The sequence below is a fragment of the Macrotis lagotis genome, chromosome 7 (assembly GCF_037893015.1).
Source record: "Macrotis lagotis isolate mMagLag1 chromosome 7, bilby.v1.9.chrom.fasta, whole genome shotgun sequence".
Lineage (NCBI taxonomy): Eukaryota > Metazoa > Chordata > Mammalia > Peramelemorphia > Peramelidae > Macrotis > Macrotis lagotis.
Window position 1 is genome coordinate 113605688 of NC_133664.1, and position 24185 is coordinate 113629872.

General features: G+C 33.8%; 1 protein-coding gene across 1 annotated transcript in view; it reads left to right on the forward strand.

Moving 5' to 3' along the window:
• Positions 1-24185, forward strand: part of MTPN (myotrophin) — a 50056-nt gene that overhangs the window by 6001 nt on the left and 19870 nt on the right. Inside the window, exons 2-3 of the mRNA XM_074193609.1 lie at positions 15767-15880; positions 17072-17155. Coding sequence (XP_074049710.1) covers positions 15767-15880; positions 17072-17155 — 198 coding nt within the window. The remainder of the gene's footprint in view (positions 1-15766; positions 15881-17071; positions 17156-24185) is intronic.

The following is a 24185-nucleotide window of genomic DNA, read 5'->3' on the forward strand; positions in this document are numbered from 1 at the left end:
ATTTATGAGTATATTAACAAATAATGAAGCAAAGTAAGTATGAGGCCTAAAGGGAAAAGATATTATTATAGTACAGAGGGGATTATGGAAGAGATGGCATTTAATCTGGATTTTAAAGGATATTTGAGAATCCAAGAAACCGTGGGAGATAGAGTATTTATTCTATGGAAAGGGACAATGTAAACAGTTAAATTATAATGTTTTGGGGGTCAGGAAGTTTTCCACTGTGACAAAAAGTATATAGGAAATTAATATGACAGGTTGGGAAAGTAAACTAGTGGAAGGCCTTGAATGCCAAACATAGGAGTTTAAATTTTATTTGATCTTTATGTTTTAAAAACTAGTTCTGCATAAGAAAAATTATTCTTGTAGTTATAGGAAGGACTGAAGAGAATTGAAGGTCTGGTTGATCTTGGTAGGTGGTAATGAGAATCCGAACTAGTTATAGGTAAGGGGAAAAAGAATAGGAGACAATGGATAAAAATGATGTTGGGAAGTAGAATCTATAGTACCTTCTAACTAACAGTTTAAGTGGGGAGCAGTTAGGTGGTGCACAGGGTAATTCTTTAAGAATACAGAATAATTGGGGTGTCTAGGTGGTGCAGTGTATAGAGCACTGGCACTGGAGTCAGGAGGACCTGCATTCAAATGTGACCTCAGACACTTAATAACTGCCTAGCTGTGTGACCCTGGGTAGGTCACTTAACCCCCCCCCATTGCCTTGAAAAAAACTAAAAAAAAATAAGGGACAATGAAGATTACATAGCAGGAGATAATTAAAATTATGAACATGAGAATGTGGCTATATTACCTCAGACAGAAATAGTAGTTAAAGGATATGGGGGGAAGGATGACTTTTAGGGTGATGTCGGAATATACTATAGAGAAAACTATCCAGTAGGCAGTTGAAGGTCTGGAGCTCAACATTGATGATAAAAATTAAAGTGTTCCCTTTACTACATACCTTCAAGGAGTGAATAATTGTTAGCATCTCCCTTAATTCTCCTAGGAGAGTATGGTTGTGAAACAGAAATTAATCTCTAAGACAACATAGGGGAAATATTTCAGTGTAGGAGAAAATCATTAGCCAACCCAACCTCACCCTGGCCAAATTTACCAAAAATAAGGCCTAGGCTTTGGGAAGGGAGTATTTCCAGTCCTTGATCTGCTTTCTTTAATCCTAGTTTCCTTCCTTTTAGTGAGATCTAGATTCAAAATAGGGGACCTCAGAAGCAAAGCATCCTTATTTCTTTTCTAGAATACTACACTTGGGTATTCTGGAAGGTGCAGGCTGACAGGTTTACTTCATTTCTAGATCATATGATCTTGAAAAGGATAGATACAGAGATCTTAGGACAGAAATAACATAATAGTAAGTACTAACTTCTGTATTTCATACTGGGAGTTGTTTGCACCTTACCTGCCATTCATTCAACAACACATTGTAGATTATGAGAATGCAAAAACAAAAACACAACAGTTGTCTCTGCCTGAAAGGGTCTACATTCTATTTGGGGAAAAATAATGTGAGCAAAATAAATTAATGCAAAGTATGTACAAAGTAAATTCAGTGGAGTAGAGCACTAGTAACCAAGAAGATTGAGACACCGGGTGGGTGGGTGTGCATGCGTGTGCACGTGTGCATGCACACTAAACCTTGAAGGATGCTGTGAGTTCTAAAAAGAGACAGACAGCCTGTGTGCAAAGGCATACACAAACAGAGCCAAGATATGAAATGATTATTTATAGTGCAGTTTAGCAGGATCATAGCAGACATGGAGGAGAGTATTATACTATAATAGTTAAACAGTGATTTGATTGGCCTGGACTATGATGGTAAGTATTTTGTTGATGTTCATTCCGGTCCAACTACATTGGTGACTATATGACTGTATAAATATTAGATACAATCAAATTTTGGCAAGTAATTGACCAAAGAGAATGAAGAGTGTCATAGGATCTAAGATGACTTTAAGATTGTGAGCCTGAATGACTAGAAGGTTGCTGGCATCTTTTAAAGAAATAGGAAAGTTAGGAAGAAGGGAAGATTTGGGGAGAACGCTCATGAGTTCTATTGTGAACATACTGAATTTAAGAAGCCAATGGAGAGCATATGGAGAGATCCAGGAGGAGTTGGTAAAGTAGGACTCAGTTATATAGAATTGAACCCATATGGCCACCTAGAGAGTCTACCAAAAGAAAAGTGCTCACAGCAAAGCCTTAAGTAATACCCATATGTAATGAGAGAGCTGTCAGAGTTGTAAGAAAACCAAACCAAAAGAGGAGAGTATTCAAGGAAAGAAAGAATGATCAAAAAACGTTTCTAAACTCTTTCTCTTCTCAGAGCCACTTTTCACCGCATTCTCTTGCCTGAAAAAATGGGTAAGATCTGTCTTCTTAGTTCTCCCTGAATTGGGAAGTTGTCTACCATCTGACTTTTTCTGAAATATCTTATTCTTTTAATTCCATCTCTCTAAAAGAAATACCTAGGATCAGTAGAACCAACTGCTTTCCCCCCTTACTTTTATCTTCTTACCCAATCTACTTCTACTAAGGCCTTATCTTATGTCACAGATTAAATATTCCAGCTAAAACTTTTATACCATCTAGCCTAAATTAGCCTAATAACTCTACAATATGAAGTACAACTACTAACAAGACCTTAGGTAGTTAGTTTGGACTACTTAATTATATAAGTGAATGACAACCTTTATTGAATTTCTTCTTTAAATTTTAGTTAGCCAGGATTCACAGTAATATCTGGTTAACTCTATACAGCTAGTTCTGTATTATTTGTAAATAGATTAGCCTTTCATGGAATAGCCACCTTTTCACTGATGAACAAGGAGTTAATAATTGGCACAGAAAATATGTAATATTATCTGAACCATCTTCCTACCATTTTGTATACCAATAGAATAACATGTATTAAAAGTTTAAAGTCTGGGAAAAAAAGTAGTTTCTTATCATTTTTTCTCTCCTCATTCTCTCATTTTCTCATTTTTTTCTCAAGCTTAAAAAAATCACAAAGCGAATCCAGTCTAACCTGCCAACAAAAGTATACGTTCTTTAATTTCTTTTGAGCATCTTTCAGCATTTTTTGAAGTAACATAATGCCATGCTTTTTTAAGAATTATTTTGGGGACGTAAGTGATAAGATATTTTGGATACAAGTATTTCTTAGGAAAAATACTGTTAGAAACCTGTTCTCAGCAGTGAAATAATGTTTAGATACACTAGACAATCTAATTGTGATAGAATTAACGAGCTTGAATAGTTATTGTCACAAGACAAATTATAATAAGTTTTATATCTGAAAAAAGCCTCTTTGTTTGCTTTAGCCTTTTGATCTATTCAGTGAGCAAGAATGAAGCCTTTGAATACTTTTCATGGGGGACTTAAACTGCTTATTCACTTCATTCATGGAAGTTTAGCAATGACTCACTTATATGGAATTCAGCTATCCAGCAAACTGATGGATCCAGAATACAGCTCTTATGTAGCCAAAATAATACAAAGTATTTTTGCCCTAAAATTCATTCATTTTATTCATAGGAAAGTCCTTCAGATCCTAAGTCAGAAATTATTTACTCCTACTTCATACTTTTATTTTTAAAAGTTTGACTATCTGATTTCCAAACTGACGATTAGAAGCAGAAAAGTAGAAACTAGAAGGGGACCTGCCTGTAGTTAGAAAAACTGATAACCTAACAGAGAAGAGATAACAAAATTTCAAAGAAAGACACAAGAACTCAGGGAACAAAATTCTGAGACTACTTTGCATAGGCACATAGAAAACAACACACCTTAATAGGCTCAGAAAACATCACTCAACAATACTCTAAAGCACAAGAACCTTACACATAGTTATTCAATAAATGTTTAATTTGATTCAGCATAATTTTTTTATTTTTATTTTTTGGAGACAGGGTAAATTTTTAAAAACATTTCTGTCCAGAATTTCACTCCTAGTAGATTTCTCATTTTTTTCCTATTCATTTACTACTTTTAAAATTTGTGTAGTTATTTGGGAAAGTTGGCCATCCAAAATGACCTATGTCCCAGAGGCTACAGATAGCTGAAATTTTCCTGTAGTAATTTTGCTAACTCTACTTTTTCTCAGAAAAGTTGTTTGTCTCTACTATCTCCAACTTTTCCATCTAGCCTTTGATAATTATCTTCTAGTAGTTCATAAGGAGATGGCATATACACAAATAAGACAAAAAAGTTGTATACACTTTGTTTATATCACAAAAATAACAATGTAATTCTGTAAGAGTTCAGAGAGAGGAAGTATATCTGGCTAGTATAGTCAGCGAAGGAACAGATGTCTTTGAAGGATAGATCTATGAATATATTTTGTTCATTTGAGAAAAAAATTATAGTTATTGCTCATTGTTCTTTATGAGCAATGTCAAGGAATATGGAAGAGATTAACTAAAAATTTCTCTTCTAAATGTTGTTAAATTCCCAAATCAAAATTTGGTCTTAGCAAGCCTCATAGTTCCACTTCGTTGGCACAAATTTGTTCTGTTGCTTAAACAATAAGGAAGAAATCGAGATTTTTGACATTGCATTAGGCAAAGGTTCTACCAAAGTGTATAATACTACCTGATAATCTAAAAATATTTTGTGTTGATAAAAATATTAAGGGAAATCCCCACCCACAACTGCTTAATGACTCTACCTTTATTTGGTAAGGAAAGAAGTTTAAAATTTTTTACTGATTAAAAATTTAGTAATCTATACATTTTTTATCTCAGTCTCAACAATATTCTGAATTTTGAATTTACAATTTAGAATTGCTGTGGCACATTTATTTTGAAAGCATGTATGAATTAATGACAGTACATTAATTGTTAAAGTGGTAGATTAGTAATTCCTTTCTCCAAACAAATACAGTATAAGATACTCCCAGCATTTGCTATTCTATATTCTATAATTATCACCTCTAATAAAATAAAATTTTGTGTTGCCCTGAGTCGTTTCATTTTTAGCCAGATTCTCTTCTAAAAATGATAACATGCAAACCTTTTGTTGAGCCTTTGGAAATGTTTATTATATAAACTATTCATGTAGTGTAGGTAATTGGACAGCTGCCAGATAAAAATGACATTTTTAATATCAATCTAGTATGAATTTTAACTAATAGTAAGAAAAACTGAGCTGTTTAAGTCATAATACTAGTCATCTGTAGTAGTCTTACTTTAAACAAAAGGTTTAACTTAATGATCTGTATTATAGTCTGTGAACTAAATGAAGTTTAGTCATTAGAATGTTTTCCCTAAATAAGAGAGAAGATCCAAGGAAGAATATGATAGCAATTTTCAAATATTTGAAGGGTTATCGTGTGGAGAAAGGATTAGATTTGTTCTCTTTAATCCCAGAGGACCAAACAAGGAGCAGTGTGAGGCAGTTTGTAGATAGACCAATACAGGTTATATTTTAAAATAAAAAAAATTTAAAGGCAAAAACTTGGAATGATTAAAGCTGTTAAAAGTCTTTTCTTCTGATAAGTGGATGGCTTCTATCTCTTTGGAAGTCTTCAAGTAATGTGGATAACCATATTTTATTATGTTATAGAGTGGAGATTTCTTTCATCCACAAGTTGGACAAGGTGATACTACCAAAATCCTTTCTAATTCTCAAATTCTGCGATTCTTTTTAATATTAGTTAGTTCATAGTAATTACAGACACTTTTCTGATTTTTTTACAAACAAAAATTTTATATTTTGGATGCAACATGCATTTCTTTAAGTATATATGAAATAAATGACTATGTTCACCAGTTGTGAACTTTTCCTGCCTTTTTTCTTTTTAAATTTATTTTCACATTACTATCTCTGGGATGAATTGCATCATAAGTCCATCAGAGAAATTGCTTCAATATTTTTTTCCCTGTTTCATTGAATGTCCATCTTTTTCCCTGAAAGAATTTGTTCAGTTTTGCTGGCTAGTTGATTCCCAGTTGTCATCCAAACTCTTGTCTTCCAGAATATCATATTCCAAGCCCTATGAGCCCTAATGTAGAACCTGCTAAATCTTTTATAATTCTGACTGTAACTTCATGATATTTGAGTTTGTTCATTCTGGTTGTTTGTAATATTTTCTCCTTGGCTTGAGAGTTCTGGAATTTGGTTATAATTTTGCTGGGAGTTTTTATTTTGGGATCTCTTTCAGGAGTCAATCAGTGGGTTCCCTCAATTTCTATATTACCTTCTGCTTCTTAAGATATCAGGACAGTTTTCCTGGAGAATGTCTTGAAAATTGAAATCTAGGCTCTTTTCCTGTTCATAACTTTCAGGTTGTCCAATAATTTTCAAAGTATTTCTCCTGGATCTGTTTTTCAGGTCAGTTGTTTTTCCAGTTAGATGTTTCACATTTTCTTGTAGTTTTTCATTCTTTTGTTTTGTTTTATTGTTTCTTGATTTCTCATAAAGCCATTGGCTTCCCTTAGTGCCATTCTACATTTGAAGAAATTATTTTCTTCAGAGAACTATTATATTTCCTTTTCCATCTGGCCAATTCTGCTTTTTAAGCTATTCTCTTCATTGACTTTTTGGACTGGTTTTTTTTTCCCCATTTGACCTAAACTGATTTTTTAAATGTTATTTTCTTCAGTATTTTTTTTAATTCCTTCATCAATTTATTGACTTGGTTTTCATGATTTTTCCTGTGTTGTTCTCATTCTTTTCCCAGTTTTTCCTGTACCTCCCTATCTTGCTTTTCAAAATATTTTTTTGATTCTTCCAAATCCAAATTGAGCCCAATTCATATTTTTCTTGGAGGCTTTGGATACAAAAGCTTTGACTTTGTCATCCTCTGAGTGTGTAGTTTGGTCTTTAATGGGATCAAAGTAATTGTCTGTAGTCAGATTCTTTTTTCTTCTGTTGTTTGCTAATTTCCCCAACCTATGACTTGCTTTTAACTCTTTGTTAACATGGGGCTTTACTTCCAGGTTGAAGGGTAACACCCCCCCCCCCCATCCAAGAATTCCTTCAAGGTCTTATGAGAGGCTCTGTCTGATCTCCTGGCCTGTGCTCTGATCTGTGACCTCAAACACTCCCCTCTGCCCTGGAGTTGTGAGGAGAGTCCCTGCTCTGCTATGGCAGTATAGGACAGAGTTTGACCTGTATCTGATTATGGAGCCACCCCAGGGATAGCAGAGACATCTGCAGTCTCCTCCAACCCCATTACTGCCCTTAAAACTCTGGAAGCAACTGGTGGGAGGCTCAGCATGTTCCTGGGATCAGGGCTGCTTTGGGCTGAGCTCCTCGCTCACTCTGATGTGACAGAGTTCTTCTCTCCCCCCCCCCCCCCCCGACCTTCTAAGTTGACATTGGTTATCCCTGGACTGAGAGGTCTAGAAACACCACTGCCATGGACCCAGGTGCCCCATGGGCTGTTCCTGGATGTCTGGAACCAGTTTTCTCCAGTGTAGACTGGGCTGCACTGTGGTCCTTTCCAATTCTGGTGGAATATACCTTTCCTATGGATCTTCCAAGTTGTCTTGAGCTAGAAAATTGTTTCACTCTGTCTTTCTGTGGGTCCACCTCTCTTGAATTTGGTTAGAGTCAAAAATTTTAAGGCATTTGGAGTGGTCTGGGAGAGAGCTTCTGGGATTTCCTGCCTTTACTCTACCCTCCTGCCTTTTTTTTAAGCCATCATACATGTGAAAATATGTAACATAAGTGGCAGTTGAATTCCATAATTTTACAGGTGGTGTCTGAAGCCCGATTTGAACTAGCATCTCCTAAGTGTTCTATTTCACACCATCTCTTAAATTTGCTTAGACTTGAACAAAAAATATTTCATTCCAACTTTTTGTTGGTTTTGCCACTCCAAAATTTGATCTCAGGTGTTATTTAAAGTTATTTGGAAGGTAATGTTGAGAGAGTTCAGCTGGGCAGCTGCCCTTAATCCTCTTGGCTCTTCCGCTGTTCACTATCTTTAATGTATATCTGGATGAAGAAATTAAGACTAAGTTCATCAGATTTGTAGCAGGTACTAATAAAAACCTCTGTTAGTCCTCCAATTCTTCATTTCAGAGTGGAGATGACCATTGGTTCTCAAAGGTTAAGGCAACCAAAGTTCCAGCAGGTTCTGTTAAAAGGCTTCATATGGATCTGAAAAAGCAAAAACAAAACTTGCCTTTGGATCAGCTTAGCTAAATTGAGAGTTTTTAACCATAATAATACTCCAAGACTGTTTACTGGATCATAAAATAAAGTTATCATTGTCAGTAGAGAAAGTCATCCTCCCCCCACCCCCTGAAATTGCAGATCCTTGAAGAAATGATACTGGTAGTCTCCTTAGATGATGCTTTTTGTTCACTTCTTTGCATATGCTTTTTTAAAGTTGACTTTTTTTCTGTGATCTCTGTTTTAAAGCCTTGACCCTGAATGTCCTCATCTGGAATGTATTCCTTCCTCTCTTCAGCTTTGTACAAAAGGCTTTTCCCAGTTCCCTCCTACTGTTTTCATGGTGTGTGTGTTTTGTAGCTACTGTTTATGTACATATTCTTTATACCCAAGTAGGATGTAATGTTTCTTCATTTGAAGGCAAGAGATTATTCTTGTTTTTGTCTTTGTTTCCCCAGTGCTAAGCACAATATTTGACATGATAGAAAAGGTAGTAGTTGCAAAGAAGCAACTTTAGGTGTCAGGGAAAACGTCTTAATTAGAGCTCTCCAAAATTATAATAGAATGTCTCACTAGGTTTTCTCTCCCTCCTTGAAGGACTTGAAGCAGAGTGAATAAATACCTTTTTGAGTATATTATAATGAGGATTCCTTCATGTATCAGTTGAACTAGCTAGTTGAGGTCTGTAATTCTGTCCCAATACTTAAAATTATTTCTGTTCCTTTTGAGTCAAGGTAGCTCTCTGCTACTACTTCATGCTGAGAATGGACCACATTGCTTCTGAACCTCATTGCAAAGCTTACAGCTTAAGGATAGTGATTAAATTGAAATACCAGACAAATTAAAGGTTAACAAAATTATCATACTTGACCAGTCCTCAAAAAAAATACCTTTGAAATTTTAAAATCCCAAAATTTTTCTGAACTTTCTTTACCTGAGAAGGAAAATAATCATTACACTTATAAGGATGAAGTTATGAAGTCAACAAATATATATTAAGCATCAGCTGTATCCCTAACACTGTGTTTAACTTTGGTAGGAAATATAAAGAAATATAGTTATATCTATTCTAGATAAGACATATTCCATTTCCTTACATATTCCTAACATAACCGTTTTTTCATCAACCTCTGGTAATCTGACTTCTGTCACTAGTATCCTCCATCACCAAAAGGTGAACTTTTTTCAATCCTATTCAGCTCACCTTCCAATAGTATTCCTTCTCTTTACCAAAACTTCAGAGAGACTAACTTCTTCTGATTTTCTTCTTCTTTAATCTATCCAGTCTTCTTTGGTGGCTTGTTTTCTTTCTTACGCCTTTAATTTGATGTTATTCAAGAGTCTATCCTTGACCCTTGCCTCTCTTTTCTCTATATTTTGTCCCTTGATAAATTCTATAAGGGTGCAAATGGCTCAGAAATCTATATCTCTTATCCTATCATAGTTACATCTCAAATTCTACAGAGGCCATTTCCAGGTGGAAATCACACCAATAACTGACTTAATATCCTCAAGCCAAATTTAGCAACTTCCTCCTGAACCTGTACCTCCCTCTGATGCTGTTTATGATTGAAGCATCATTGTCTCACTCCCTTACTTCTATCAGTTATCAAGTCTTATTAATTATACCATTATCTTTTTTCAGCTTTCCTGTGAAGAATAATGCAGTGTCCTTCTTAAATAGCATCCCACCTTTTCTCTTCCCTGTAAATCCATTATTCCCTGTAAATGCATTCATTGCAATCTAAGGCATGGAACTAGACTTAACACTTTTTGGTTCAAAATTCCTATTAAAAATTAACCTTCATAACTTCATCAATATCTGTCACACAGTAGGTGCTTAAAATATGAATTAATAAATATGAATTATTAAATAACTGTTGGTAATAGTGAAATGCTTCACATCTTATCTAACTTGAGGTTATTTGTGAAATAGAAAATAAAACTTTTCGTAGTAAAAACTACAGACATTATTTACCTCATTTTACAGATGAGGAAAATGAAGAGCATTTAAGTGCTTTTCCCCAGGGTCACACAGCAGTGTCAGAATCAGGATTCAATTCCAGTTCTTTTCTTTACTCAAGTTCAGGCAACCTTCTACAGTATTCTCTTGCCTCTGACAAAGTTCAATATCACTGAACTATAGTTAACTATTCACTGAAACTACAATGATTACAGAGCAAGGAGAGATAACAAATGGGCTAGTTTTTCATGAAGGCCTGCATGAAATTTGTATTTCTTTTATGTTATGTTTATCAAAGCTTTAATAACTGAAACTACACTGAGAATTTTGGAATATTCTCTAGGTCTCTTATTTACATGTGTAACCATCATTCCTAGATTTTAAAACTTCATGGAGGCAGAAATTCATATTCTGTATTTTAGTTATATATAATTCATTCTCATAGCAGAAATTTAATAAATGAAATTACTTAGTTGTGAGTTTGAATATGTGTTTGATAGGAAGGAAGGGAAGGGAACAAACTTAGTTCCTGCTCTGTCCCAGACCTCGTACTAAGTGTTTTACAGATATTATCTCATTTGATCCTTACAACAATCTAGGAAGTAGTTGCAATTATGATCTCCCGTTTCACAACTGAGCAAACTGAGGCAGACAAATTAAGTGACTTGCCCAGGATCACAGAAATAGTATATTTCTGAGGCCAGATTTGAAGAGGTCTTTAATTACTACAGGTAATTTTTTCTACCTAGGTCTTGAATTAATGCACTTCTATTTAGTCTATAATGAGATAATGAGAAGAAAATAACTATAATATTCTAGATCAATAGAGGCCAGGATAGTCTTGTACATCATTTTTTTGAATGTGGTTAAAGATTCATTTGGGATAATACAGTCTTATCCCTTAGTTGCTTTGATAAACTCTTAAGAAATAAATCCTTATAGTTAATTGTATCAAAAAAATATTCTTTTAGGTTATTCCTGAGTGAATAGAAAAAGCTAAAAGTATTCTATACTGTTAGAGAACTTAAAATTTATTCCCATTGAAGAAAATATTGGGAGGATATGGAGAAGTATGTTTTAAATATATAGCTGACATTCATTAAAGTACTAGTAATTTCTTTCAAAAATTTTAAAACTAGACTGTATAATTCTTTTATAAAGAATATTTCATTTCATTTCCTGCCTCCACATCTATACAAGAGCTACCTTATATTTGGAATGTACTCATCCTCCAAATCAAAATTCCTAGCTTCCTTTAAAACACAGCTCAGAAGGTACAACTTTTCTACTCAGGATCTTACTTTAACTTTTACTTTCCCTTCCCCCTTCTGCCCCAATTATAAGCCTTGTTAAAATTATTTTGTATTTCGTTTGTGTTGTTTAGTTGTTTACAGAAGTGTCAGACTCTTAGTGATCCCATTTGGGATTTTCTTGGCAAAGATATTAGAGTATTTTGCCATTTCTTTCTGCAGCTCATTTTACAGATGAGAAAACTGAGGCAAACAAGATTCAGTGACTTGCCAAGAGTCACACTTCTAGTATTTGTCTGAGGACAGATAAACTCAGGAAGATGTCTTCTTTACTTCAGGTCCAGCTCTCTATTTGCTGCTCATCACCTAGGTTTGTATGTACTAAGCTATTTATTGTTGGTTCTCTAGCAGACTGTGGCAGTTTTGTTTTCATTTTTGTATTCTCAACTCTTAGCAAAATATCTTATTTGACATAGATCCTTAATAAAAGATAAATTGATTTGAAGATTCATTTTGAATGAATTTTGAAAAAACTAGGTACCATATTTTAGTAGTGTAGTGTCTTGTATTCACTGATATGACATCGTTTCTGATCAAGAGACCTCAGAAATGGAATTGTTACAAAATTTATTGCTTTCCTTTACTATATTGCAGTGAATCTGTGATAATCTGTGTGTGTGTGTGTGTGTTTATGTATGTGTGTGTGTGTGTACTCTTTTCCAGCAATGAAAATAGAAACCATATACCTGTAAATCCTCCACAGAGAATCTTCTCAATATCTATTATGCTACATCTCATCCATGGTTATGAGAAATGTTTTCATGTGTAACTGCTTAATAGTAACACCATGTGCATGAGAGATTCCTTATTTTTTAGAGTCTTTAATGCTTCATTTTGCTCAGCGAAATTATGATATGTTTTTGTCCACACCTTTCTTTCAGTTAAGTGCGTGGTTGAAAAGGTATAGAGGCAGCTTTTAGATGGCTCAGTGGATAGAGAAGCTGAGCCTGAAGTCAAAAAGATCTGAGTTCAAATGAAATCTCAAACACTTACTACTGGACAAGTTCCTATTTGTCTTAATCTCTTGGGGAAGGAAATGAAAATTCACTCCAAGAAAACTCCATAGATAGCTTCAGTGTGCTATGATCTATGGGGTCATGAAGAGATTGTGGAAGCTTAACTATTTTCATATTTCTATCAGTTTTGCCCTTGAAACATAAGTATATGGATTAGTCATAAAAATGACATCATATGCCATTCAATTGAAATAACTCCAACCTGATCTATTTAAATGAGTTATTAATACTTAAAAATAGAAATTGGATAAAAGAACAGTTTTTGATCTTTAAACTGTCACCATTTCCCAAAGAAGTTTCACCAATATAAGTAAATCTAAAACCAGGAGACCAAAAGAACCTAAAAACTTTGCTTAATCAGCAAGTAGCTTTTTCCTTTCCAAAGAAGAGAGACTACCTATGGTAGCCATAGGCAGTACTGATTTTAAAAAGTTGGTGAGAGGTGTGATTAAGTAAAGATATCTCAAGAGCATTTATGGATGAAACTGGATAGTGAACAATGAGAAGAAATTGTGGTCTATAGGGAATTTTATAACTTCACCATCAGTTAAGTTACATTGATGTTATCACATTTGAATCTTTAACCTCACACTCTCAGATGAGCTATTTAAGGAAATAGAATAGTACTGAAAAACAAAGATGAAAAGAAAGAGCAGGTGGAATAAAAAACAAGTGTATAAGGAGACAATTCATGTTAGAAGCAGCACAGTTTCTTAGTATTTTGAAAGAAAGGAGACAGAAAATGGACCAAACATTATTGTTGCTAGAAAAATTCTGCTGAGAAAATATCAATAACTACTGACCCATGGGTCTACTTTCCTCTCTCTGCATGCAAATAGAGCATTAGCCCTGGAGTCAGGAGGACCTGAGTTCAAGTTCGACCTCAGATAATAATTACTTTGCTGTATGACCTTGGGCAAGTCACTTAACCCCATTGCCTTGCAAAAAAACAAACAACAAAAAAAGAATAATCTATGCTTACATCAAAGACATTCTTGGTAAATGTTTAAGAAAGGAAACTGGGCTTTAATAATGACAGCATACTATAGCTTTAAAGTCATCCTGTTGACTGAAAGATGTAGTGTACAAGATCCCACTATACTTATTACCTAACTGTATAGAAGCATTTGAATTCACAATCTTAAGAACTTTCCTCCAAGTCTTCCATGCATATATCAAACTTACAAAATTCCTTGAAACATACAATGTAGAGCTTTTTTCAGAACCTTTGATTATTAATAACAGGTAAGGTATAAAGCAAGGAAACCATGTTTACTTAATATTTACTTCTATCATGCAAGCTGTCTAGTACAGAGTTGAATAGAAAAGATTTTCTTTAGAAGGGAAGATATTTCTTTTTACAGATAATATTGTACTAACTGTACAGCAAGACCTAGAATACCTTAGATCTTTCTAAATTAGATCAATTATTATTATTATATAAAAATTTGCCTAATTGTCCATTTGAGGGAAATGAAGTGAATAAAGACTCCCTAGTCTTCAGACTCTGACATAGTTGGTTAGAGAGCTTGTAGAGCTTACATCTTGAGTAGCATTGCAATAATTTGAGCCCAGGTTTAAAATGGAGGAAAGATAATAAACTAAGTTGGCTTTGGAAAGTTGCACAATGATTGACTTAACCTTCCCTAAAACAAAGGTCCTTTTTAACCACAGTTCACTTCCAGGAATGCTTTTCTCAAAAACTTAAATGAGGGTCATGTAGGGCATCTAAAAGACAATTGAGAGCTACATGGTGAGCATGAATAGGGTACATTATTACAAATGCTATCTTGGATGAAAGAAACACAGTAAAGGATGTCATCAGAGAGATATGTGACTGTGGGAAGAGAAAGATGGGCCATTCATGTTATGAAAATGGGGACTAGCCAGTATGCTCCATAAGTATCTGTACAGTGTTAAGGAAACTAGAGGAAGGTTCCTTGACATTGAGAAACTTCTTGCAGAGGATTTATTGGAGTAAATGAATTAGAGTTATGTAGAAGGAGCCAAAAAGGTTAGGTTCTGGTCTGTACCATTGGAGAAAGTACTGACATCAGTAAGATCAAAAATCCATTAAAAGTAATGTTGGCTTCTCTTTTTTTAAAAAAAATGTGGTTTGGTATCTTCCCTTTCAGAAATCTTGAAAACTGATCCCTTAATACCTTTAAAATTATCATCTTCAGGATAAATCTTTTCTGTATGTTTATGGTCTGGTCCCAGTCATCCTTCCCAACTTGGTTTTCTATAGTGCCATTTCTTTGTGTAGTGTATTGGAGACCAATGTTAAAGTACAAATATGGTTGTGTTCCTATCATTGAAAAAGGAAACTAGTTTGTTATAGAAGTTCACAGATCTTAATTGGACTAAGTTTTCATATTTTGAATACCAAACCTCTGCATCTTTTTCTAGCACTCATTATCTGAAGATTGACATACAGATTTCAGAGCATTTTTGTACTTTTATTTTATGGGTTTACATTGCTAAGAATTTTCATCTAGTGTTCAATCTACTTGTGATGATGTTTAGATGTTTAGATTGTACCTAATTGTACCTAATTCAATTTAGCTAACTCTAGAACTGTTCTCAGTTACCTTTTAGCACATTGAACTTAACAGAAATATGAAATACAAAAGTTTAGAGAATCCATCCTGGGTGCTCACATGTACTATTTGTACCTCACCAGTAGTAGAACATTCGGAGCTCATTTTAGTCTAATTAATCAGTCAGATACACTATAATTTGATTCTAACACAGTGATGTCGTTTTTCTCCTCTTCATATTAAAGGACAAGAACTACCTAAGTAACTAGCTAGCAGGGTTAAACCTTCCAGAAATTGTATTCCACTTTGCATAGCCTTTGAGAACCAAATTCCATATAATCATGAGGAATGTTTCTGCTTTTATAAAGATTCTAGCCTACTATAGCTTTTACAATACTGTTACCAAACAGTCTCCTACCTAGGTACTTACCAAACCTGATTGTACTTTACTTTGAAAATAAGAAATGTTTGAGTAGATCATCTATATATAAATGTTGTTTTATAGTTATTAAGAATTGAATTAACAATATGAAGTAATTTAAAGTAATTAGTATTATCTAGTTACAAAGCACTGTTTTTCCCCTACACATCTCATTTCACCTCTAATGGGTCATGATTTTCATTACTTAACACTACTAGGTACTGTACTTCATTTCCATTCAAGTCGTAGCCTATTTTAGAAAATGTAATCATTGAATGAAATCCTTATAATAATTTTTGAGGTTGGAGGGTGAACTTCATTTCCCTTTTCCAACCATCATCTTTTCATCTTAAGTTTTTTCCCTTTCTTTTAAGGGTGAAGATGTTAATCGGACACTAGAAGGTGGTAGGAAGCCTCTTCATTATGCAGCAGACTGTGGACAGCTTGAAATCCTGGAATTTCTGCTTCTGAAAGGAGCCGATATTAATGTATGTCTTAAAAAAAATAGGTGACTTAGTTTAGTCCAGTTATGCTTATATGGTTTGGGTAAAATTAGTAATTACACATTTTTTTTTCAAAAAGTTATTTATGAGAGGGGCAACTAGGTGGCACAGTGGATAGAGCACCAGCCCTGGAGTCAGGATACCTAAGTTCAAATCCGGCCTTAGACATTTAATAATTACCTAGCCGTGTGGCCTTAGGCAAGTCATTTAACCCCATTGCCTTGAAAAAACAAACCAAAAAAGTCATTTGTGAGAACCTCATTTTGAAAAAGAAAATTATTTAAAATAAGTGTTCCAATTTCATTTAATTTAGAAAGAAAAGATTAAGACCCTTTAGAATTAGAAGGATAAATTGGCTTGATTTTAAGATTAAATATTGGAAAAAGAATTTATTTTTCTAATTTAAGTTAAGCTATTGTCACATAAGAAAATTACTTTTCATTTGTACATAATATGTCTCACTTTTTTAAAAACTTAGCTTGCTTTTGAAGTTTGCAGGTGATATACTAAAGCTTGGAGAGTTAAAATTGTTTGCAGGCAACTAGCAAGTAAATATTACATAATGGAGTGAAGGCTGTCTCTACATTTAAAATGATACTCATACTGAATTTGAAAACTGAGTTTTAAATCTTTTTTTTCTTTCAGTATAGTTAACAGTGTGATGTGACAAACAAGTTCATCTTAGACTGAACTTGAGAAATAGGATCTGCAACAAGGGTGATTATAATCCCACTATTATATGCCCCGGTCAAACATATGGAGTCTTTTGTTCAGTTTTGAATTAATCAGCATAGTGAGAGAACCTTGCAACACCAGTATCAGTTTGAAGAAACTGAAGATATTTATCTTGAAGAAAAAATTTGGAAGAGAAATAATTATGTTCAGATATTTTAAGAGTTGTCATTTCAATTTCAAGTAATAAAAACAGGAAGTTTTCAACACTATCTGTCTCTAATGATGAGCTAAAATGTAAAGTTTACTTGGCAAGGTGCTAGTAACCTCTCCCTGGAGCTCTTACAGGCAAAGATCGCTGGTTGCTGTTACTTTGTCAAGTATGTTCTTTAGGGATGGCTATTTAGGAGAGTGTTAAAACTTGATAACTTCTGGGGACACAACAGCTTTGGAATGCTTTTAAGTAAAGGAGTTTGTTCATACCATTAATTTCTTATTGTGTAGGCTCCAGATAAACATCACATCACCCCTCTTCTGTCCGCTGTATATGAAGGTCATGTTTCTTGTGTGAAACTGCTTCTGTCAAAGGTAAGAACTATTGCTAATTGTCACTGATTTCTCTGTTACTTGGATTTGTTAAAAGATATGTTAAGGATCTGTGATTTTTTACTTTCTTTGTAACCTTAGTCTTTAACACAATGTCTGGCATATAATCAGCACTTTAATTAATGCTTATTGGTTGACTGATTGAAATAAATTTAAATGTGGTCCCAGATTCTACTTTCCCTACTTTACCCAAACCAAGTATTTACTTACACAGACAAATACACCATAGGAATGGTTTAATCAAATACTGGAGTAGGGGTTTAAGAATTTGTGGCTTTTAGTACTGGTGCTGGCATTAGTCACTTGATGTCTATGGGACTTAGCTTCATGATCTATAAAATTAGCATTTTAGACTTTATGCCATCTTCCAACTCTAGGAATAACTTATCCGCTTTCCTTTCTCAAAAAGAAAACTATATCATAGAACATAAAGTTGAAATGGATCTTAAAGGTCATTTAGTGTCTAATCTTATTATTTCATGCAAGAATTCTTTCTCTGACATCTCTGATAGGTAGTCATCTACCCTCTGCTTGAATATATAGTATATAGCTCAGCACTTTCTAAATAAATTTTGTTACCTTATGATTTTCACTCTTCTTATTTATAACACAGACCTAACCTACTGCTTCCTTCTGCATAGCAGCTCTTCAGATAATAATATATTCCCTTAGTTTTCTTTTCTTGGTCTAAATATTTTCAGTTCTATTCACCATATACATAATAATACGTTTTTTCATAACTTCCATTTTCTTGACCATCTTTCTCTGGATGCAGTCTAATTTCATTTTACCTCATATAATGTTGTGCTAAGAATTGAATACATTTCAGACAACTCTAAATTTACAAATAGGTTGTCTTCCAAAAGTTTGTAAATTAATGATTCAGAATTCACAATGTATATTTATGATAAAAACTAATGTTACAAACAATAATTAGGCTTCCTGGCCAACTCAGAAAAGCCAATATAACTAGCTAAAAATATTTAACCAAATTAATTAGCTAAAAAATGCTATTATTTTATAGTTCTAATAGTAAAGTTGAGTCAGTCAACTATATTGTAGTTTTAGAATGCCTCCATCTATTCTTTTAGTTGTTCTATTAAGTTTTTCCCCCCCAAAACCTCAACTAATTCTGGGCCATTTTTAGAAGTTTTGTAGTTAATTGAGTTGGATTATTTGTTGTCCTATCTTTTCTGCATTTTTTTAAACCTAAGGTCATCAGGTATCTTCCTCTCCAATAGACTCCAATCCTTCTTATATTGTTCATGGACTAATGAAAATTTTTTGTTTTAGAATCTCATCTCTCATGTAATATTCCTTTTGAGTCTGTAATCTCAAGAATCATACCTCTATTTTCTTGAAATATATTTTGGAATGTCTTAAAGGCTAGAATACTTCTCCCGAATTAGTCTAATTTTTCTGTCCTTTATAGTTTGTAATTACAAGATGATACACAGAATCCAAATCAATCTCAAGAATTAACAAAATAAAAATGTTTCAGCTATATAAATTGTAGACTAGGAAGTAACCTAAGAAACTCTTAAACTAGATGTTGTTTGTTTGTAGGAAGAATATACAAGAAATAAATTCTGATTTAAGGAATGCGATTAAAAGGGGTCATATAAATATAGAAGTTTTATGCCAAAGCACTTAGGAAAGGAATCATTTCTCCCCCATTTCTTAAGCTGCAGAAAAGTAGGGAAAATTTGGAATGATGATTGGGCCAGGTAGTGCACTGTTTCTGAAACCTAGAGTTAAAAGACCTTAAAATGCATTGTCATACATATATATATGTGTGTGTGTGTGTGTAAAGAGAAGTAATCCCAAATAACACCATTAACAAGTAACAAAGCATGAATATTCAAAGTTTTATTTTAAAAAAAGTTATTCCTAATAGCAATTAATGACTCAATTAAAATAAGGTTAGACTTTCCTTTTAAAACCTCAATGATTTTTTTAAAAAATATCACATAAATTCCTTTACTACTAATCTCTCCCTCCCAAAGCTTATTCTGTGACCCCTTGACAATATTTGATAGCATACAACCTATTCCATTCCTTTTAGTCTATCTCCTCTCTACAAGATATTGGAGTCCAAATTGGTAATTGCTCTGATCTGAGTTCTGATGTCTTTTAGAGATTTTCCTCCCTTAATGTAATTATGGTCATTGTGTCTATTCTCTTATTTTTCTACTTACTAATCATTTCCCAGTTACATTTTAATCTGGTTGTGACTTCACTGGAATTTTGTTGTTGCCTGCTTACAGCTCTGCTTAACATGACATATAACATGGTAAGAGTTAGAAATTATAGTTGTATGGCCAGAGTCCTCCATTAGTATCTTTGTAATTCCAGGCAAAGAATTGTGAAAGGAACACCTTCAACATATTAGATAGCCCCATGATGAAACTTGAGGCAGATGTAGATGGGTTTTGATTTACATCTTAAAGAGTAAATTCCAGAAGCAGTGAACTCACAGATATATTTCAGTATAAATGAATTGTCTAGTTAGTGTTATTGCTAGGTCAAAAGGTATGAGCAGTTTTAAATTACTTGGTTGGCATTATTCCAAATTGTTTCTCATTATGTAAAGTTAGATCACTTCACAACTTCACCAAAAGTGTAGGTGATATCCCATCACCCCATACTCTCTGTCTTGTATCATTTATCACTTTAAAAGAATAAAAAGGTTGGATGCTAATAATTTTAAAAAAGTATTCTGTATATTTTTATTGGTGTCTTTTGTTTTTTATTCACTTTTTTCTAAATATATCCCTATATCCAAATTTATAAAACTACCCAGAGATCATCTCATATAATAAAGTTTGAAAGAGAAAGAAATGGGGTAGTTAGGTGGAACATTGAAGAGAGCACCACTCTTGGAGTCAGGAGGACCTGAGTTCAAATTTGACCAGAGAGAGAGAAAGAGAGAGAGAAACACATTAACCAACATAGTAGCTCTGTGTTATAACATTTCCCACATCCATTATTCCCTCCTCTTCTCTGGGACCAAGTTTGGTCTTAATTATACAATGGTTAGTTTGTCATTATTTTTGGAACTTACATTGTTGGTATTATGTTTTATTTTCCTTGATTTTGTTCATTCTACATCAGCTCATAGTTTTTCCATGTTTCTCTGACTTATTACTATGCCACAATTTAGTTAGACATTTCCCAGTTGGAGGACACCTACTAGGTTTCTAGTGTTCAGGGAAAAAAGTGACTTTCTTCAGTTAACTTATACACTAGGCAGAAGTTACTGGTCCTTCTAGCATTTTTAATAAAACAAATTTTTAATAAAAAGGTTTTTCAATAATAGTTTTAAAACATTTTTTACTATAGCAAAAGTAATGTGGTTTTCCAGAATATGAACAGAATTATCTATCTTAACAGGCAGGCAAGAGACACTGTTAAGTACAAGTACTTGCTCTATGTCCAATATTGTTCTAGCATTTGTTGGCAGATACTAGCAAAAAGACAGTCCCTGCCTCAAGGAGCTTACAGTCTAATGAGGAAAAATAGCACATAAAATAAAACTGAAAAAGAACTGGGGAGTGGGAGAGAATGGGAAATTCATATCCACATGGAGGCAAAGTCCAGAGAGACAAGGCAACAACCAGGAAAGGGGGGAGGAAATATAGAAGAATGTTCCAGGGTGAGAAGACAAATGAGTCGTAGTGGCAAAGAATCTAGAATATAACCAAGTCTTCTTTGCCTACCAAAAGAATCCATGATAAAGAGAGAGAGATGACCATTTAGAGTAGAAGGACCCATCGAGATTTCTGACCCTATCTCTATTTCTACCACATGCTTTAAAATAGATGACAGAAAGTATATATTCTATCCTAATTTTGCAATGACTGTGTTTTGCCTTAATTATTTATTCTTGTGGCATTTCTACTTAGATGTAAAGAATTTATTTTTCCTTGCATTTTTCTCTACTTTATTAAATTTCCACAGTTCAGAACAATTGTCAAGATGCTTTTAATTTAAGAAAGAAGCTAAAATTTGCAACTTGAAAATTAAATTTTTAACCTCTCAGGTGATGAAATATATCTTCCTAGGTTATATCTCTTAAATGTAATTTGACCTATCCTAGTTAAAATGAAAAGAATTCAGGTACTACTACATCCTGGAAATAACCCTGAACTGGGGATCTGAAAACCTAGTGCTATTTCTATCAAGATCCAGCTGCAGTCTGCACTTCCTTGAATAGTGTGTGTGTGAGAGAGAGAGAGAGAGACAGAGAGACAGACAGACAGACAGACAGACAGACAGACAGACATTCATACAACCAATTTCAGAACCTTTACATTTTTCTTCAAAACATGATTGGAGAAGTGAATAATTATATAATAGTGTATGGAGGGGGTGTCTAGGTGGCACAGTGGATAGAGCACTGGCCTTGGAGTCAGGAGTACCTGAGTTCAAATCCGGCCTCAGACACTTAATAATTACCTAGCTGTGTGGCCTTGGGCAAGTCACTTAACCCCATTGCCTTGAAAAATCTAAAAAAAAACCAAATAGTATATGGAGAAGTAAATTCATCTCTAATAAAGTGTATCTCAAAAGTTGGGATATCAGAGTATGAATTTTGGCAGGTTCAAATATGAGTATGGTAATGAACTATAGCTGCATTTGGAAAAACCATATCATCATTTGCCTGCATAATAATTTAATTTTTCAACTATATTATCCCTTGAAGACTAAATTGTAGAGAGATTGTGTTTTACATTAATGGAGAGATCCCCTCACAGACATCAACAGATCTGTGAAGTATATGTGGTTTTTTTTGTTTTTGTTTTGTCTTACATTTGTGGCCACCTTGATTTCCTCCTATACCTGCATTCTGTGTACTTCAAGGACTATGAATAAGGTACAAAAATATTTTTCTATGATACATGCCTCACCTTATCAACACAACATCACACGCCCACCCCACCCCAACCTCCAAAAAAGGCAGTTAGTGATGAGGCATTTTAATGACTGGATCAAAAAACTTTTGTTTTTTCCCCAACCCATATGTATTCCCTGACAGCCTATATTTTGTCAGCTCAGGCTTAATATGCTTCCTTCTCTTCTCCAGAACGTTTTATGTAATGATACAAAAACTATGACCTTTTCAGGTAATTTCTTAATAAACTTGTATTTATTTCAGAACTACATGCATTTCTGTACAAATCCAAACAACTCAAGCTTCACCTCACACCTAGACAGAGTTAACAAAAGAAAGGAATAAGCAGGCACATAAGTTATCCTTAACCCTTGACCAAAAGATACCATTGGTAGGCATCTACTCGAAGACAAAGGAAGGCTATATTTACATTAAAATATTTATATCAAGGGGCAGCTAGGTGGCGAAGTGAATAAAGTACTGGCCCTAGAGTCAGGAGTACCTGGGTTCAAATCCGGTCTCAGACACTTAATAGTTACCTAGCTGTGTGGCCTTGGGCAAGCCACTTAACCCCGTTTGCCTTGCAAAAACCTAAAAAAAAAATATTTATATCAGTGCTTTCCCTACTAGTAAATGACTAGAAATGAAGATCCTTCAATTGAGAAATAACCAAATAAACTGTGAAATATAAAAATGAAAAATATTTCTGTGCTGTAAGAAATAACGAATATGAAGAATACAACAAACCATGGAGAGGCTGGCTTTTTTAACTGTTGCAGTTTGAGGTAAGCAGAAGTAGGAAAGCAATATACATAATAATTAGAAAAACATAAATGGGAAGCGAAAGGAATGAAAAGAGGGAGGCAAACATGGAGGGAAGAAGGAAGGAAGATAACTTTGCCCATAGAGGACAGAAGAAAAGCCATGGTCAACATTAAAAGATAGCAGATTTCAGCTCAGAAAAAATTCACAATTACAGCTGCTCAGAAATAAAATGAATTGTAAGCCTGATTTGTAATTTGGATAATGGTTAAATTATATCATCTGAGAACTCTTCTAAACCTTGTTGCTTTATTTCCTGCCTTTCCTCAAAATGTCCAGTGCTTTGGGAAGTACCTACCTTTCATTCCTATCCTCTAATCAAAATTCACATTTCCTTGATATATCTTCTCTAAGTGTTATGAAAAACAAGGTGGTTAAACTGATATAGACTAAGGTATAAATGACTACTAGCAGTACCAACACATATGATACAAAGCACTCTTGGAGCCTTCCAGATTTGTTTACCTTTAAACCCAAATGAATCTCTTAATTGGGAAAGATGTATATGTCAACTTGGAAATGCAGGTTTTAAATAAAATCAAGATAAATAGAAACTTAAACTTGTTAGAAGTTGGGATCAAACATTTATGCATGCACATCATTACTCTAAATAGTATTTAATCCTTTGCATATTTGAAACTACATAGTGAAATGGTTATATAGATGTGTTCTTATGCATTGCACTTAAGGAATTCAAGTTCTGTGGGTTTTTTTATGATTGATAAACTGCCTAAAAACCAAATAAAGGAATTCTGTTGACATAGTCAGACTTGCTTTCACACTTTTCAGAAGTGGTATAATAGTTTATTTTAAACCATAAGAATTTTAGAGGTGAAAGTTGAATTATTCAATAAATCCTTGCTATACCTAATTCTTAAACATTAGTATTTTTTGCAGAATTAATTTTAAAATGTAGCCAATGGCATAGAAATTATCCATTAGGGAAAATTGGATTTTGATGATAATTACGAGCCCATGAACATTTATTGTCTGTGTGTCATTGAAAAGTCTTTAAGCATTTTTGAGCCTCATATTACTAAGATGTAAAAAGTGACCAGGACTTAAAATGTTTAAGGGAATTTTTGTGAACAAATAAACCTTGAAGGTTCATATAAATTAAACTCATATTACTGGTAATAATAATCGTAATGAAGTTTCTACTGTTATGGTTCAAATGCGAGGATGATTTTTCTACCCTTCATCAATATTGTCCATTCAATCTGTAAAAATTAGTACTTTATATTCATTAACAGTATGATCAACAAACACTCAACCAGAATCCTAAACTAAATTATA